The sequence below is a fragment of the Asterias amurensis genome, chromosome 22 (assembly GCF_032118995.1).
Source record: "Asterias amurensis chromosome 22, ASM3211899v1".
NCBI lineage: Eukaryota > Metazoa > Echinodermata > Asteroidea > Forcipulatida > Asteriidae > Asterias > Asterias amurensis.
Window position 1 is genome coordinate 251,113 of NC_092669.1, and position 19,686 is coordinate 270,798.

At 36.6% G+C, this 19,686-nt stretch overlaps 1 protein-coding gene across 4 annotated transcripts in view; it reads right to left on the reverse strand.

Moving 5' to 3' along the window:
- The window catches only part of LOC139953755 (ecdysone-induced protein 78C-like), a 41,585-nt gene that overhangs the window by 8,848 nt on the left and 13,051 nt on the right, over positions 1-19,686 (reverse strand). The window contains exons 1-4 of one of the 4 annotated variants that reach the window (XM_071953307.1): positions 8,235-8,367; positions 3,820-4,007; positions 3,160-3,304; positions 1,913-2,217 (exon numbers count right to left, since the gene is read on the reverse strand). In XM_071953307.1, the coding sequence (XP_071809408.1) occupies positions 1,913-2,217; positions 3,160-3,304; positions 3,820-4,007; positions 8,235-8,265 (669 nt within the window). In that variant the 5' untranslated portion in view covers positions 8,266-8,367. Of the gene's footprint in view, positions 1-1,912; positions 2,218-3,147; positions 3,305-3,819; positions 4,008-8,234; positions 8,368-19,686 lie in introns of those variants that run through there. The other 3 variants (XM_071953306.1, XM_071953304.1, XM_071953305.1) reach the window with 3 other exon arrangements.

The following is a 19,686-nucleotide window of genomic DNA, read 5'->3' on the forward strand; positions in this document are numbered from 1 at the left end:
TAAGATGAGAGGTAAGAAAGTAAGAAAGAGAAACAACTTCATACCCTAACAAATGTAAAGAGCATTGATGAGGTGTTTGTAAAATACACTCTGTAAGAACTAGCTAAATATAGATATTATTTAGTAAGAAAGTGAAATAATTTCATATCCCAACAAAAGTTACAGACCAAGAGATGAGCAAATGCCAAAAAAATTTAAAAATTAAAACACAGATCTGTATTATGAAAGAAAAGTGGCAGTTAATCTGAATGATTAGATGAAGAGGCAAAGTAAGTAAGAAAGTTCATACCAAATGCTTCCTAACAAATGTAAAGGGTATTGATACAGTTACTCTAAAAATGATCTCTATAAGAACTAGATATAGTTATTATTAAGTAAGAAAGTTAAATAAATTCAATTCCTAACAAATGACGTTACACACATAGTCAGAAATGAGCAAATGTCTAAAGCTGCTACAATTCAAAGACAGATCTGGGTTCTCCCCAGGATTTGTCAAAACTGTGGGGCAGTCAAGACACAAATTGTTGACGTTTGGCCTTTAGCACGTATCGACCCACAATGGGAAGAACCCAATGTGTTGAAATGAAATGAATTGAAAAGAGCAAAACCCCAGATTCCATTTCAATAACCATATAATATAAAACAGACAGTTACAAAATAAAGACATTATATATCTTACTAAATAGAACATTGTTACAAGGAAATAAAGTCATTGTGTCAAAGCCAATTAGATCAGCTTGACAATATTTCCTGTTTGGATATCAATGAAGCCTAACATCATCAATAAAAAAATAATCAGAACAAGGAAGGAACTGGTTCAGAACAATTCATATTTCATAAACAATCACAAATAAAAATCAATCAACAACAAATAAAAGTGGATTGTCAATAACATTATCAGAAATATCCCAAAAATGTAATTTGTGGTTGAAAAATGAAACATTTGCTAGAGCAGGACTTGAACCTCTGGACTAAAATGCACATTGGTTAATAACTTTCTTCAAGGTGCCAGTCAGTCAGAAGCCTATAAACCTGTAACGGCTGTTTAACCCAAGTTTACGATACAACCTGGAAAGCAGCATAATAAAAACTATGCCGTCAAATTCCAAGGAGATTTTGAAGGAAACAATTTGACAAATTTCAACAGCAAACAAAACAACATGAAATGCAATGTGATAAACAGATATAAAGATAATATAAAATGAAAACATAAGAAAGGTAATAATGTCGAAATCAAAGCTGATAAAGAACTATATAGGAAAATACAAGAAAATAGTTCAAATAAGAATGTGAAATAAAATCAAAGAAATGCAAATCTCAGTTAAAAAATCCTACAAATAGTACACAAAATTATCTCAGATCTTTAAAAACATAGCAATAATACTTTTCATCGACAATATCAACAATGATGTGGGGTTGAAGAATTAAAATTTACTAGAGTGGGATTTGAACAGAATGAACATACTGGCGCTCCCCCAAGTAAGCTATCTAGCCATAGGGCTAGCTCCCAAGTAAGCTATCTAGCCAACTTAGCGCTCCCCAAAGTAAGCTATCTAGCCAACTTAGGGCTCGCTTAGTTGGTATAGTGCCAGTACGATAAGCCAGAGTTCATGTCCAAATCCCGCTCAAGTCAATTTGTCTGTATTCAACCCCAAATTATTTTAAGTAAAGCCAGTCAGTTTCCCTTTTAATTTATTTGATTCAATTCTAAAAGAAAATCTAACGTTGTTGCAAAGACATGCAACTTTCCAATTGCAAAATGAAGAGGAAAAGGCCAATCACACTTAACTTCTGCCCAGTGTTTTTCAGTTTTTTATGGCACTGTTTTGAACAGAAAAAGAGGAAATCAGCTGATCAGCTGTAAAGTTGCACGCCTGCTTCTTAAACCCCCCCTCCTTCTATGTTTTCTTACCTGAGTGAAAGTGAAATCTCTGAGGTAAGGTGTGTTGTTCTGTGTGTACATACATGTCATACGGAATGCGTAAGACACTGTACTAACTAAATCATACATCTCGGCTTGTTTGAGTCTTAACGAATCTCCACTAGGCGGAATCGTTGATAGATCATAAGTCTGTCCGTTGATCGGTGGTTGAGGCAAATGTGGAATGTCGTCGCCGTCGCTGGCTCCGTACTCGGAGTCTGTACTCTTCTTCCGATTGGATGTGGCACCAGAACCTTTGACCTTTGTCCTCTGTGGGACTCGACCATATCGAACAGCTAGGGGAAATTAGAAGAAGAAAAAATCTTTACGGTTGTGCAAAAAAACTTTGACTGGTATGACAAAGCAAATGAATTTTGCTTTAAAAAAACATTGAGTATCCATGAAGTTTGGATATAATAGACAATGATGAAACGGAATCAGCCAATTATGGTCAATGTTTATTGGCAGAAATAAGTAGATCTTAAAAACCACCTACAAGAATTAAGATGGTCAGATAAGCTCCGTGAAATAAATGATGATCATATTTGAAATACAGGGTGTATGTAAAACACAAATGATACATATGAAACATAACTATGCTAACTATATGAATATTTGATCCCGGCCCAGTTTCTTAAAGCTGTTTACTGCTAAGCAAACTTTCGTGCTTTAAGTGTATTTCATAGGAATGGTCAAGAAGATTTGGCATCATTGACATCATTCATCTGCCTACCAGAACCACTGGCAAATTAAACTTGTGACAAGTCATTAAATGTTTGTCGCGATGATAGCGCTACGACTCTCTCAAAAATTCTCACAACACTACTGGCAGTGTTCTCGCAGAACTACTGGCCCCTGTGCGAGTACTGCTCTCATGACTATGGTCTCATTTAAAGAGCAGTCGGTGAGCTAGCAATCTCACGCGAGAGCAGTGATCTCGCGAGGGCAGTCTTTAACCGCTAAGAGCTAGCTACTGAGTGTATTACGCTATCACAACATTAACGACTTAACCACAAGTCTATCGGCAAGTTAGCGTGTCTCGTGACTTTGTGTTAATGAAATAGAAACTGTGCTAAGGGTCACTCCATAAAAAAACACAAAATATCTGCTTACAAGCTTTATGAAATTGGCCAGTTGATAACGAGACTGGACAAAAATGGTTCAACACCACAAAAAAATGAAGGACAAAAACAACCAAAAAACAGGGAGAAAATAAAAGGGCTTACTCTTACAGTTACCTTCTCTCGACATTCCAACAGCCAGACATTTCTTGAAGCGGCAATGTTGACAGCGATTCCTATTCATTCTCCCAATTGTACAATGCCCATTGCCATGGCGACATGTGTATTCTTTGTCGCGCTTGCTGCTCCTTCTAAAAAAGCCCTGAAATTAAGATAGAAATTATACAGTTAAGTAAAAAGGTTTGCTGTGACAACACGTAAGAAATATCTTTTGTGAGTAGTGGTGGCTCTGAGAAGAGCTGATTTTTTTGCTTGACGTTTCAATCAGTGTGCTCCGACTGTCCTCTGAAATAAAGTTTTTCAAAAATAACCCACAATTCACATTTGATATCTTAAACTAATCCTAAGACTTAAAAAGTACCATAAAGAGGGTTCTCCACAGGATTTTTCAGAGCTTTGGGGGCATTCTGGAACCAAATTTGTTGGTGTTTTGCTGCAGCACGCTGAATTGCATGGTCTTTAGAATGTTTTCTTTAGAATGTTTTCTTCAGAATGTTTTCTTCAGAATTTTGTTGTATAATATTATTGGCGGCTACAGCTATGGCTGCTGCTAAGGTTGTTGCTAAAGACATTCTATACTTCAACGCACAATGACACGTAAATATAGCCGTAGCCGAAGCCGTATAGCTGTCTTTTCGGACCTGCCCTTAGACTCACCTTACACCCTTCACAAGCTAACACACCATAATGAAAACCTGATGATTTATCTCCACATACTAGACAGCATGAGTTTTGAGGTACTGGTGGTTGCATCGGTGAGGGGGATTGTTGTGTTGACATTGGTTTCTGTAGTACGTCACTACTTGTTGCCAGAGCAGTTATTGTACCATTCTGGTGCTCGCTACCTGTACAAGAAAACAACAAGAAAAGGAAAAAAACATCTTTAATATCTAGAAGTTTGATTATGAAAACAATCAAAACTAAAAATATGTGTTGTGGCCAGGTGGATAAGACCAGACTCAATCTCTTATGTTTCTGTTCAGCAGAGAGTGGGTTCGAGTCCTGGTCATGACACTTGTTTCAAGACACTCATGCATGATTGCTGCATCCTTTGAATGGGACATAAAACTGATGGTCCAGTGTGTTGTGTAATGCCTTTAAAAGAACGCAGTGCCCTTATCAAAAAGAGAAAGGGGCAGTATTTGTGGTTTGATTGGCTGCATATTGGCCACAGCATTTTGTTAACCGTTATATGATACTATGTGATTGTAATGGAAAAGGTCTCACACTTAAACAAAACCCTGTTATATTTATCCTGGGTGTTAGAATTGTAGTGGTTTACAGACTTTTCACATCACAACATTTCTGAATTGATGATTTATTTAATGTATCGGTCACCAGTCACCAATATTACACCAGTGACAGATTTGCTTCTGAAGAAAATGTTATTTGATTTCTAAAAACGTAACCCTGGCAATAGTCTCTAACCTAGAATGAACAGAGGCAACATACTTGGAATAACAAATTATAAATGCAATCTAAACTTGAGATCCAAAGGATCAACATTGTTCATCTGGACTGGGAGCAGGGTCCATTTAATGGTCAGTGTTAAGTGGTCATTTATTGTCCTGAATTCATGCTCAGACCAAACCCAGACCCAGACCAAAAAGGAGTCAGCTAAGGTTTGTATTCAACCAAACTCAGAGTTTGTTTTTCTTTAAAACCGTTGCCATGGTTACCCCAGCATTTATTAATGCTAGATATACCATCATGAATCATGCATTTATGTGGACTAAATGAGCATGCTTCATTGCTTCCAATAAATGACTATAAAACCTTGAATATAATGATGAATAATTAATCTGACTGGAATTAGCCAGTGTGATTAGACGATCCATTAATGAGAAAAGAACTCTTCATGACAAACCAATCTTTCCATAAAGCATCGAGCCTTCAAACTTGATACTATTTTGAAAGCTTCTTAAATTATTTACAACATAAAGGACTGAATAATTCAGATTTCATTTTCATAACAAGAACAAAACTACCTCAATACAAAGCAACAATTTACATTTCCTTTTAAACTTTATTTTTTGTCTTAGAACACATTTTACAAAAATTGCACGGCAAAGCTGTGAAAATTTCATGAACTAAACTAGTTTACTCTGATTGGTTTAAACTTCTGTCTTGGTCCTTTCATGAATATTCATCACAAATAAAAAGAATGGCTGAACCTTGTCACTAAAATCACAAATAAAAAAAATAAAAAAATAAAGAAATAAAAAACGGTCTCACTGCAGGTCTGAAATAAAACAACGGCTACGGAGGCACTCTTTGCCTTGGTGCCCTTCAAAACATCAAATTCGATAATTGAAAATGAACTCCCCCCCCCCCCCAAAAAAAAAAAAACTTGGCAAATAAAAACGCGAGGTACAGCCGGGAACAAACCTGGTTTGAATAAACTACAGTGATACATCAATCATTATACATCCTATCATTTATACACGTCTTTATTTCTATATCTATTCACCCTGTCTGACCTACTTTCAGCACAGTTTGTGCAATGTACGATGACTCGTATAAAATATATCCCAAGGGTACCGGTGAACTCCACGGGGTACCAGGCACATTAGACGACTATTTCAACGACCCACGCTTAGTAATTAAAACTGCACTAAGGTTATCCAGTGATTTCCAGACTGACTTTCCTTCTGTCACATCAAGTTTCCTGACATCAATTCAAACAAGAAACAGAGTCGGGATGACGGTCCCTCATCCTCATACCCAATCAACCTCTATCCCAAATAATCATCAGTGGCTTGACGTTTCGATCCTAGCAAAGTCTTTCTCGAAGGCTAAATGACATCACAGCAAATAAGAACCAGTTGTTAAGACAGGTCCCCATCCTCATTCCCAATCAACCTCTATCCCAAAGAATCATCACTTCAGACACAAATCTCTTCTAAGGTAACCTTTCCAGAAGACATGTTACAAGATCAAAGCAGAATCTAAGGGACCAGTTAAGGTCAAGTCACATTGCAGCAATAACGAAAACGATAACGATGCAAAGATGCAAAGAGGCAGCATTTTATTGGTTGAATTGCTCCACGCAGAATACACTCACGTTCAATCAACCAATCCAGGGCATAATTGTTTGCATTCTCGTTTTCATTATAGAGGCCTGTGTGACCGGGTCTTTACTCTATAAATGTATCCTTCTGCTGATCACACATCCTGTGCACAAAGTCAAGACGATATCACACACCACTGAATATGAAATTGCAATACGCATCAAGGTAAATATTTAGGATCCATCAAGGGATACACTACTCCACATATTGCAAAAATCTGGACTTCACAAGAAAAAAATAAATAATGAAAACAAAGAAATTTCCACAGTTACATCATAGTGACATCGCGGCTTTGCACTTAAGCAGTTTAAATCCCACTAGTCTAAGGTATTTCATGGCTACTACGCAATTGAAAAATTATCCCCGTTATGCTAATGCTAGAAAAGATTTGCTTTTTAAATGAAAATGCAGCGATTCGCAACAAGTCAACTGAAAAAGAGTACCAGTGCGTGCCATGTAGATAGCCATGTTAAGCTCTAGCTCACACTCACACTGTTGCTACCCCCATTCGACCCATCTTGCTACCCCCATTCGACCCATCTTGCTACCCCCATTCGACCCATCTTGCTACCCCCATTCGACCCATCTTGCTACCCCCATTCGACCCATCTTGCTACCCCCATTCGACCCATCTTGCTACCCCCATTCGACCCATCTTGCTACCCCCATTCGACCCATCTTGCTACCCCCACTCGACCCATCTTGCTACCCCCATTCGACCCATCTTGCTACCCCCATTCGACCCATCTTGCTACCCCCATTCGACCCATCTTGCTACCCCCATTCGACCCATCTGGCTACCCCCATTTGACCCATCTGGCTACCCCCATTCGACCCATCTTGCTACCCCCATTCGACCCATCTTGCTACCCCCATTCGACCCATCTTGCTACCCCCATTCGACCCATCTTGCTACCCCCATTCGACCCATCTTGCTACCCCCATTCGACCCATCTTGCTACCCCCATTCGACCCATCTTGCTACCCCCATTCGACCCATCTTGCTACCCCCATTCGACCCATCTTGCTACCCCCACTCGACCCATCTTGCTACCCCCATTCGACCCATCTTGCTACCCCCATTTGACCCATCTGGCTACCCCCATTCGACCCATCTTGCTACCCCCATTCGACCCATCTTGCTACCCCCATTCAACCCATCTTGCTACCCCCATTCGACCCATCTTGCTACCCCCATTCACCCCTCCTAAGAAATAATCAACAGGCATTTAATCAATAAAAAAGTTATACAAAGTTATAAAGAAATGAAAATGCAGTGAACTGCAAAGTTTTTCAACAGAAAAAAAGAGTAACAGTCTGTAACATAAAAAATGGTAGCCATGTCACGGACTAGCTACCTGATGCTGATTCTACCCTCACACATTCACTAACCTCCTAAAAATGTTATAAAGGAAAGAAATTTATATGTATAAACAATAAAATAAACATCATAAACAAGTAAATAAATCAAATAAAATAGACTTCAATAAAACATATAGGCCACTATACAAAATATATAAAGAATGAACACACAAATATTTAACTGAATAAATCAATAAAACAATTTTTATATATATGTTCTTTTTTTTTTAAACAACACTGGGTAATGTTGTTTTATATAGAATAAAATAATTATCAAAAATATATCACCACAAATTTTATGTAAATTTCATAAATTCAATTTGACTGTGCAACATCAAAATCAGCACTACAATCACAGATGATACAACGAAGTAACTTTAGACATCAAACTAGAGCGAAGACTGTTTTATTATAACGATAACATCAAGGTTTTAGGCAGGATTTTGTGAAAAGGTGTACACATTTGCTGGAAACTTAAAAAACTGGGTGTCCGAATACAGTTACTGGTACATATGTAAATGACAGATAAAACATGGTGTCCAAAAGACAACCAGACACCCCTGTGGCTAACACTACACAATGATTAGCAAAAACAAGTTGAAGATAAAAACACTTCATGAAATGATAATAAAAACTCACCACAACTCTCTGAACTACATGTAAGAACCATGATACAACGGTATTTAACAGCTCAATTTATGGTCTACGCCTTCTTTACAAACCCACCAGACAAAAATGCCGGGCGACAATAGCAGACCAAAACTGAGAGAGCTACAAGAACGAAGTCACACCCACATCTACGACACACCATTCAAACCACATACTGGGTGTACATGTTCAGGCCCTGCCAAGTGCGAACAAAAACATGCAAATTGCAGCTCGACCTACTTCCAGTCGATCTTTTGAGTTCTAACAGAATCTGGTCTTAACTGTTGGTCACTGAACTGCTTTGACAAATGCCTCAACAATGAAGTTGTAGAATCGATCGAAGGGCATCCTAGGGTCAAGGCTCATTGGGTATGATTAGAAAAAGGGATTACCTTGGAAAAGTGTGAAAAGTTAAACTAAGGGATCAAGGTAACTAGGGATGTCTGAGTCATGAAGTGTGTCTGACAAAGGGGAAGGATTAAAGGATTAATTAAGCCTGGAGTATTAGGAATAAGTCACTGTGAGTAATACAGCCAATCAACGCAGTCCAATGTTATTTTTGACCAATTAAACGAAAGGACTGTTAATATACAATTCTTTCAATGTATATTCCTCCATGAATGTACACAATGTAAAAATCTCTTCAAGTAGATTTGTGGAAAGGACTCTTAAAATAACTCTCCCCAATCGTTTAATCTTTTGAATGACATTTTTTTGAACAATACAGGTAGGACTTTCAGTAAACAATTCTTTCAAGTTCACTTGAAAAATAAGGACTCTGTTCAACTAGAGGTGTTGTTTTGTTTACATTATCTCTGCTTCTTGGCACCTTAAACATCTCTTATGATTAATTTGGCGCATTTACAAATGCCTTTTATTTATTTTTATTTATCAAAATAGCCAGTTTGTTATTCTCAATATTGTGTTTTTAAACTAACAAAATTTAATGATAAACAAAAAGTAATTAAAAGTAAATAAATAAACGGAGTAATATAACTCCACATCAAGAAAAAAAAATAAAAATAAAAAAAATTATAATAATAAATAATGAACAAATATATCAATAACTATATTATTTGAATTTATAAGTAAACAAAATATATAATCCGACTATAGTTTTGAATCTTGTACTTTGCTACAGGAAGTTTGACAGAGTTCTCTTTCTTTTCAACCTGCTCCAATTGTCTCCAAGATTACCCAGACACAAGGAATTACACGGAATTACACCAATCTCTGCTCTGGCTGGACAAACAAATCCCTCTGTCTTGGATTTAGACTCAGAGACCAATGAAGCCATCAAAATAAGGGTCAAGTACTTTCACAACCTTACTTATCCAGGATTTCCCTCAAATTTAAAGTCTTAGAAAACTCCATCTTCTAAATTGCTGTTTCCAAGCATGATGTCTTTGTTTATTAGGATTTCTGGCTGCCCAAGAAGCTACAAACAGAGACAATTTGGAGTCTCAGAAGGGTTGTCCGCAGAGGAGCGACTTTAAGTCTGTCGAATCTAGGAGTAGATACTAGATTCAGGCGCTGTTTACTGCAATCTTTTAAGACATTCTTCCATAAAATGATAGTAATAGTAATGTTACACGATTTGTAGCTGTTTGTTATGAACATCAGAATTATTATTACTATTTTTCGGGATTAAAAACACATACAAAAACACATTCACAAAGAGTTGAAAAAAAAGAAAAAAGGTAGAGGCAAATGCCCGAAATTAAGAAAAGTTTCCAAAAAAAAACGTATTAGGTAAAGGCCTTCAATACCAATAGGAATCTTATGAATGAGTGTCTTCTTAAGAATCAAAGTATTCTTGTGACAATTTCTCTTCATTTTTGTTCACAATACGTCATGATTTGAAATTTACTCCAATACTTAAAGGGGCACCATGGCCTCCGTGGTCTGCGTGTACATTAATTCCAGGTCTGCTATTGGTTACGACCAAAAACGCACCCCTGGCCTTAACTAAAACATGAAACTTTGAAAAGTGTCTGTACACTTCGTTTCTGAAAGGGCAAGGGCACCAATGCATTTTCTCCTTGGTAAAGGGCACGCCTACTGGAGCATTTTAAGGGCACCGAGGCAATGAGCAGGGGGCATGGAGGCAATCGTTCAGAATCTTGCCTGGCTCCTTTTAGGGAGAAGATGGTTCTGAGAAGAACGAAGATGAGATGATCTGGAACATCAAGACTCAGTTTGATCACAATTCTTCTCAGAATCAACGTTTTCTTCAAAAGAGATTTCTTTCACATGGTTGATCCTCGTGAAGCTTTTAGCTACTCCTCTTCCTTCAAAGACATCTTCTAAGCAAAACATCTCTAGGTGAGAACAAATTACTCTTCTAGACTTTCTCAAGGCAAACTTCCATCAAGTACTATCGGAGATTGCATCAAGAAACACGTTGTCCTTCTCCGAAGCTTTTACCAGTAATTTGTTTCAAATTGTGAAATCCATCCACATGTGAAATTGTCCAGTGCATCGTGACTACATCATTCACTGGTAACCTAGTGGAAAGTCTCCTAGCTTCAAGTAAGTTTGACTGATACTCTGCCTTCGTTTGTTTACCAAGTGTTTTTTATCCTCGTAGAGTAGTTTATTTAAAAGCCTTTCGATGTTGTTGGCCCGAGAAACAAAGTACATCATTGAAGGAACATTTTGAGCTAAGAAAATAACATTATGCTACGATTAAAAGAAAAACAAACAAATACAAATAAGAACGTAGATTCTCAACAAACCAAACAACCCCAACTTCTATGAAGTGAAATAGTCAACATTTCTTTAAAAAATGTATTGCATAATTTATAAATAATTTTTCTACTACTCTGTTGCTTTTCGTTCATAAATTTTTACATGATATTTGATTCTTTGCATGGTGGAGGTATCTAAGAGAGGTTTGTGGTTACACCACGTGAACATCTCTTTTGAGTAGTGTCCGTGTTGAAAAACACTAAGCCTAAAAAAATCCCACTCCTACAGTTTATTTTTTTTACAAAACCGTTTTAATTGTAGGTGATCCTCCACTGCACTTAGCGACCCAACGTCAACATCATGTTTGCAAACATCGACGATAGTTTGGTCTTAGTAAACATCAAGTTGAAAATTAATGATGAATACATGATAACTGGCCGTTATACAGAATGATGATGGTACGATAAGACCATGCGACCAATAACGACCACGTTAGCAAAATACAATGGAACACCAGGCCTTGAACTTTGCTCTTAAAGGACAGAGCAATTACACAGTGGTAAGGGACACTTCAATGAGGAAAATATAAATGTGTATTTGAACATTCCAAAGGGCACTACAACAAAAGCACAGGGCACCGCGGCAATTGCTGTGGGTTAATTCAAGGCCTGATGAAAACAATCTACTAAAGGAAATGTATACCTTTGGTTTTTAGAACAGTTTAATTGTTTCAATCCTGTTTAATAAATTGTTGAATATATACTAAAACTAAGGTGTGTGAAAATTTCATTTCAAAAGATGGTAGCGTTTTTGAGATGTTGTTGAAAATCTCAAGTGATTATGTCCATTGAAGTACGAATAATCTGTGATTGGAATACACAAACTGAGAAACATTTTATGTAAGAAATGTTCTCAGATTGAATTCTTGTAAATCCCTTTCTCTAAAACCACATCCCTTAAAAGGGATTGTTTCTCAAAATGTTCTAAAAACATCAACAGCAGCAGTGCTTTTTATCAAGTAAGTTTTATGGTCATTAATGCTTGGAGTAAGTAAGAAAGATATTACCCTTTTAATCAAATGAGTCTCATTGTTGTACCACAGTAATGTATTTTTTGTTGAAAATCAGTCATCCAAATGAACAAAACAGCCAAAGAATGTTGTAACGCCCCGGCTTTGAAAAGAAATGCAGTCAAATTCCAGGGAATTGCTTTCATTTCAGTTGTGATGAAACATTCAAACACTATTTGGTGCTATCAACTCATGTTTTAAAAATTCAACTAATGAGGCATTATTATTAAGACATTACGCTACAACAGGTTGTTATATTTTGTTGAACCAGCGAAGGACACCAATGACGAACTGCTATTTAAAACCGTCTGATATTAACTAGAAAATGTCTCCAGGTAGTTTCTTCGTGGAGAACAGTAATTTAATTTCCCTCCTTAACTGTTACTTTGACATTTTCTTATTAATTAGATATCCACAAAAGAAGGTTCCCTTTTATATCATGTTCACACTGTCACACCCATAGAAAGTAAACAATAGGAGCTAAATCTATTGTCTAACTGTGTTCTACAATATTACACAGTTTAATAAAGGAAGAAACTACCACAAACTGCCAAAAAGAAAAGAATTAATCAACTTGCAAATTAATCAATAAACATAATAATGAGGTGATAGTGAGGCAAAAAGAAATTTCCTTTGACAAAAACTAAGTGTTATTCGTGTTTTTGTTTACGCCTTGAATATTACTAGATCAATATTGAACCTACACGGCCTATTTACCGCAAACTACGCGTAACTAACTTTTCCTGAAAATTTACCGCTTCATTTTTCATCTTGAGTAACGAGGCTTGCATCTCCACACACCACTTAACAATGCCGGGAGAGGACAATAGAATCTATATGCCAATTACTATGGCAACCACCTGTGTATAATGAAAGAAACGGTTGTGCCATTTTTGCTTAATTGAACAAGAGCAACAGTCCAGTGTGGTTGCTCGTTATAATTGTCAAACGTACCATGTACAAACCCACTAGGGATGATGCTTATTCGTATCTGATGCATTATGGGAAATTTCCTCATGGAAACACAGAAGCCAAGGCGCTTTACAACCACAAGAACTAAGTCTTTTAATATTCAGGTATGACAGTGTCACAGTTATTCCAAACATAATGCCTGAAACTATCAAGCATGATATTAGATTCATGGAAAAAGAGTGGAACGACCAGTGATTAAACAGAAGAAGGGCTTACCTACCACAACATAGGCTTTAATAGATATATATCTGGCTGTTTAATCACAATATTTCAGAATTTTCCAATGGCAACAAAATTAGAAATCAGACTTTAGTAGGAAGAATATCATGCCTGTATAATTTTAGGAGGATGAAAGGGCGGCTTGAGTTAACCCTGTGAGTTCAAGATTTTAAGGACCTTCGGGGAGAGGTATCCTCAGCACAATAACAAGAGAAGTAGATCAACAAACAAGAACGTAAATATATTAGAAGATAAAAACAGCTCTTCTTTCACCAAAGCAGCTCCAAGAAAGTTTCAAATCAGATTAAAGTCTGGAAGTTATCAAGCCTGAATGTTTAAGGAAGAAACTGAAGACAGAAGGCTTGATGTATGCCGTTGCCAGTAAATTAATTTTAGTTCTGATTTTTCGGTAACCAAATCAAGAACTTGGGAGTTTTTAAAAACTAGAACAAGAAGTACGACAGCATTATAAGCTGAACCACAAGATAACATAACTCTACTACTAAGTGAACAATAAGACCCTTAGCAACCACAACAATACAGAGCAAGGAACTCTAATTGGGCCATTCAACCTGTCAATGATTGATGCGTAGCCATGGTAACCATTTGCATGATTCAATCTCCATCTTCACCTCATATTGATTTGTTTTCTGGCTAAGAAACTGAATAGGTTGTTTTTATCTTCTGTTCCTAAGCTGAAGAGAGTCTCAGAAAACAAAGTTAATTTGATTATGGAGAGAAATCAATGACAGGAAAGTGTGAAAAAAATAATGCGGTTATAAGAACGTGGTTATAAAGAACATTGTTATAAGAAGCATTAATATAGGAACGTGGTTATAGGAATGTTAGTGATGGAGGGCACTCACATCAGGGATGAAGGGTGCTAAATAAATGAGAAGGGGGTGAGAAGATTTTGAAGATGAAAAATGAGAAGAGGTGAGGAATGGGTGATGGTCAGCGGTGCTAGTTGGTCAAGGAGAGGGTAGTGGTCAGTGGGGAATTGGTCCTTGGTGGAGGAAGAGTGGCTGGTCAGTGGCTGAATTTATTTATGTATTTACAGTATCTATTTATTTATGTATTTCGATAACACATTTGACAGCGTTAGCACCAAAAGCTGAAAAAAAAAAAGCTGAGTTTTTGATGTGGGAGGCAAACCCCAATGGGGGAAACCCATGCAATCAGGTAGGGACTGAAAACCCAATCCACACGCAAGGCTCTCGATTGAGGTGGGATTCCGAACCGAGGTCCACAGACGTCAAAGGTAGGGAAAGAAACCACTAATCCAACATGATCCTGAATTGGGGGTGGGGGGGGGGGCTTCAGATCAAAACATATTCAGTCTAAATATTCTACTTTGCAAAAAATACTGGACAAAACAGTTTCCGTGGATACAAAGCATCTTCAAATCAATCACTCTCAGGCCTGGCATCACATAGACCGAGACCATGACCTCCGTTGCACCTTGGTGCCCCTTCAAAAGTTTCCCATTGACTTTAAGAGTTTCCAACTGAAGTGCCCTTTGCACAATGAAAATGGCCTTGCCTTTTTAAAGATTTAATTCTGAAATTCACTTTTCTATATTCCTCAAAGACAACTCGTTCATCGATAACTGCAAAAATTCTTTTTTATTAATTTGTTTTTGGAATACCAGCAGAACTACAATTCGTTATCAATAGTTACTATTTGTAAAAACTTCTTCATGTGATTGATTTTGAAGACCGCCACCAAATTTAATCAACTAAAATCGAAACTAAACTGACCATTTCTTCTGGAAAAATTATCTGCACTTTTTTGTTTGTCTCTTTAAAAATGTTTTCCTGTTTGTTGCGTGTGTGGTTTTTTTTTTCGGGGGGGGGGGGGGGGCTTAGCATGAGCCCCATGGGTGTCACTTTAGCTCAATGGTTGTCATGGGTACAGTTGATTCTCATTGAAAGTCACATAAAGGCTAGAAATACCACTTTCAATAGAAATGCTATTATTGTACAAAAAACACTAGTCACCCTTGAGTAGTGTTAATTAGTTCTAACAATGACCAGAACAATGTCCACAAGTGCATGCAACACAATCCATTCCAAGCCATTAAATTTACAACTTCTGTGGAATCGCTTTAATCAAATAAAATGAAATATACAGGCAGTCCTATAATTATACAACTAAACAGCAAGTATAAAGCAGATATTCAACCCATTCATCATGGACTTATAACCGTCACGTCAGAAAAAATAAGACAAAGACCTTTTGTAGTATAAAGCATTCAATTCACTTCAAGGTAATGCAATTAAGTAAAGAGATAACAGTTTCTATGCTCATAAAATGTGAATCTGAGTTTTGCTTTATCTTTCTTCTCAAAAATGCAAAGACTGATGTTGGTTTTATTAAGTACATCTACGTTTATATAGAATTAAAATAAATCGAAAGATTAAAAACAAAACAAAACAAAGAGTGTACTTTGCCTTTTAAACAAGATGATCACAAAACCCATGTACTACAATGACGTCTTTCAGGGTGAGTAAAACGGGGAGAAAAAACCTGAAGTAATCGGAAATCCCTCTTAGACCCTCAGGCCACTTGATGATAACGGTTGGTGTGAATAAACTCTGGGTCCAACTCGACGAGGGTGAGTAATATAAAACGTATCACTGGCTATTGCTGAGGTATTGAAGCAGCTATTGAAGTACACTGGTTGTTTCATCAGTGTTAAAACATGGTTTTAAACCAACGGTTTTAGACCAATGACAACTAGAGTAGAGATAGATGAGATATAAGACCAGGTCTGATTGTGCACTTTACATTTATGGAATGTCAACCCATGATGTCATTCTATTTCCTTTCAGCAGGGTTTCCAGACAGTTTAAACCACTTAAAGCCCAGTATGCTCACTTGGTGTATATCAATATGTGCATAAAATAACCCTTGCTGTATGAAACAACAAACATGCCAAAATTTAAGCTCAATTGGTCATCGTCATCGAAATTGCAAGAGAATAATGAAAGAAAACACACCCTTGTTGCACAATGAGTGTGCTTTCAAATGCCTTATAAAAGGATTCAGGACTGAAGTCTTTCTCAGATTCAAATATTCTGGTGAGAAATAACCTCTTTCTCAAAAACTAAATGACTTCAGAGGGAGTCGTTTCTCACAGTATTTTTCAATAGCTCTCTGTTGTTCGTTCAAGTAAGCTTTTATTTGAGTAATTACCAAACGTGTCCAGTGCCTTTTAATATCACCATTTATGGGCAGGTGTTATCATTGTGTACATGGCCTTACTAAACAAAATCACCATTAAATCATATTATATTATTCGAATATTTTTTTAGAATTGAGACAGTTTCCTTATACTGTCCATCTATTGACCAGTGGCTAAAGCTTTTGGCTGTAATTATCCATAGCCTTGATTGTCTACCGAGTCCATCACTCACTGGACACTAAGGCCAAGTCAAAATAAATACCAGTTGATTGTCCAGGGTTTTAAAAAAAAAGCAGAGGATGAGAGCCTTTTTATTTGCTATTTTTTATTTATTTCAAAGGTGGCCGCCAAGCATAACCAAACAGGCCACCAATTTTTTCAGTTTAAAGTCACCACTTACTTTATATAGTTCTTGAAAGATTAGTAAGTTTAACAATAAATTCACAGAATATTTGCCTTTTTGAAAAAAAAAGTGAAAAAAAAGTAGCAGCCTCCAAAAAGGATGAGGGAGGGTGCGATCAACTGGATTTATTTTTGACTTGGCCTAAACCAATTGTGTCTGCTCCATTATTTCATTCCAACTTTACCCATTGACATCAAAAATTCAGTTTTGTAATCAACAATGAGGGTAGACCTTGATAGGTCTGATAGATCCGATATTAAGTCTATTCAAACCCAACCTATAAGAATGAAACAAGGTGTAGTTTGTTTATCAGACAATATTCATGATTCAGCATCAGTACTAGCATCCAAGGTTGTAGAATTATAAAGCTTTACTTTAACGGCAATTTTTTATGAACACAATATTTTAAAAGCATGATCGAATTTTAATGTTGTCTGCAGAAGGATTTGAAAGTTTGTGTGGTGAGAGTATGATTAGGTGATGTTTGCGGTAGCACCATGTGTAATTGTCTTTTAAGTAGTGTTGGTTCTGAGATGAACTGGTGGTTAAGAACCAACACTATTCAAAAAGAGAGTTTTTTTCACTTGGTGCTACCACAAACCCTCACCTGCGTTGTCTTCAGTTTCCAATTAAAGCCATTATACACTTTCGGTAAACAGTATTGTCCAAGTCCCACACTTCGTGTATCACAACTTATATATAAAATAACAATCCTGTGGAAATTTAGGCTCAATCGGACATCGGAGTCGGGAGAAAATAACGGGAAAACCCACTCCTGTTTTCGCGCGTTTCGCCGTGTCATGACATGTGTTTATAACAAATCCGTAATTCTCGTTATAGAGAATTTATATTGTTTTACCGTTTTCTCAAAAAGTAAAGCATTTCACGGACTAATATTTCAAGAGAAGTCTTTCACCATTACCTTCTGTAAACCCTGTAAATTATTTGTAAATCTGTGAACTTTTTTTTTTTTTCTGTACCGAAAGGGTCCGATGGCTTTAAGCCATTATCTCAAAAATACACAAAAACTCAGACATTTTTCCCCACAGTTTTAAAGACTGTACAACTACAAGACTCATATTCCAACATTTTGGGAAACTTTACAGAACTTAAGACTAAGACAACCAATTATAAGATTCATCATGCTGAAATGATGATTCTTTCTACACTTGGCATGATTTACTATAGAAGAGAATGACTCCAAGGACAAAGGAAGATTTGTAAAAATAAAATTAAGAAACTTTCCAACCTTGAGTTTGTACATAGAATCAATATCACTTTAAGATGTCACGTTTTAATGCATACTCTTGGAACAAAAATCTTCTGCAGACTTACACTTTCTGAAAATAGTTCTATGACTTTTTATCAAATAAAATTCCTTTACAAGTACTTAATAAGTAATGGTGGCTTTGGACGGTGGCTCACGAAGGGTATTGTCATTAAAATCTTTGACTAACAAAATTATCATGAAGTGTTTTTTGCTAAGACTTTTTACCAAAGAATAAACAAATTATTTAAGCTCTCAGCCTTATTAATATTTATTGCCAACTACATCCTACAATCTTCTGAATACTTGGCACTACATGTACTTACCGCAGAATTCTGTTTTTACGATGTCCTTTAAAACATGTGATTCAACGAGCTATAAGTGCAGAATTAAGTAGTGTCAATCATTCTTTTTCATCCTGAAACTTAAGCCTGGTGCATACTTCCTGCGAATGCAAATCGAAGCGAATTATGACATCACAGCTCTGCCTTCGCAGCGAATGTTTCACAGGAGTTGATCACAAGTCAACTGATGTGAATTATGCGATGCTAATTTGTGACGTCAAAATTCGTATCGTATTCGCAGGAAGTATAACCATGGCTTGACTTAGAATTCTTGACATGTACTGACTCCATTGATTTCTAATAGCTAAGCTCATCCACCATTCTCACCCAGTTCTCAATCTAATCATCATATAATTTGATAAACTCAAGAATTAGTAAGTAGAGAAGACAACGGAACCTGATGACCACTCCATGAGAGTAATCAAAAGGAATTGGATAAATATTCAGGACAATTCAAAAGAAGTAATGGGTCAATGACTCTATTGCCCCAAATCTTGGTACTTGGTGCCCCTTTCAATCTTGGGACTTGGTGCTTTGAAAAAAAATAAAAATAAAAAAAATGAAATTCCAGTCAAGGAATGTTCTGGCCGTGGAACAAAGTAAAATATTAGTTACACGCAATGATTTGCATAGTTTGAAGTTTTCCACTAAATTGACAGACAAAAGATATAACTTTTATTAAGAACAACCTAACAGCTGACCAGTAAAAAATGTTGATACAACCATGAAAAAAAATAAGATTAAAGCTGACCCAAGCCATCAACATTTAAAAATAATCAATGTCATTTACAACAGGTGTGTGCCAATCAACTAGTGGCATGGTTAGTATTCAATCATCTTCATTTACAATCAACCATTAAAAGCTTCTTCTCAAACTATCCGCTTTGCTATTCCTTCAAGCCACAATCAATAACAATGTTTTGGATTGGTCTATTTAAGTAAGTACACAAATCACAGCAGGGTGTTTATTGATCCAATCAAAGCTATTGTTATATCAGGACAATAGGAAGGTCAGTTTATAACAATGTTGTTGATTGGCCCACTTAGAACATAACAGTGCACTTTAGAGGATTCATTGATCCAATCAGAAACTGAGTGGCACAATCAATGACTGCCACCATTTAAGAGAAGGTTTTGTAAATAAACCAACATCTCAAGTAAAAAGGTAGTCAGTTGTTGAAATGTTTGAAGAAGTACTTCTTGAGGAACCCCCCCTCACCCTCAAGTACTTATCAAAATATTTATTGAGTGTAAAACTGATTTTAATAACACCCCTTCCTAAACACAGTTT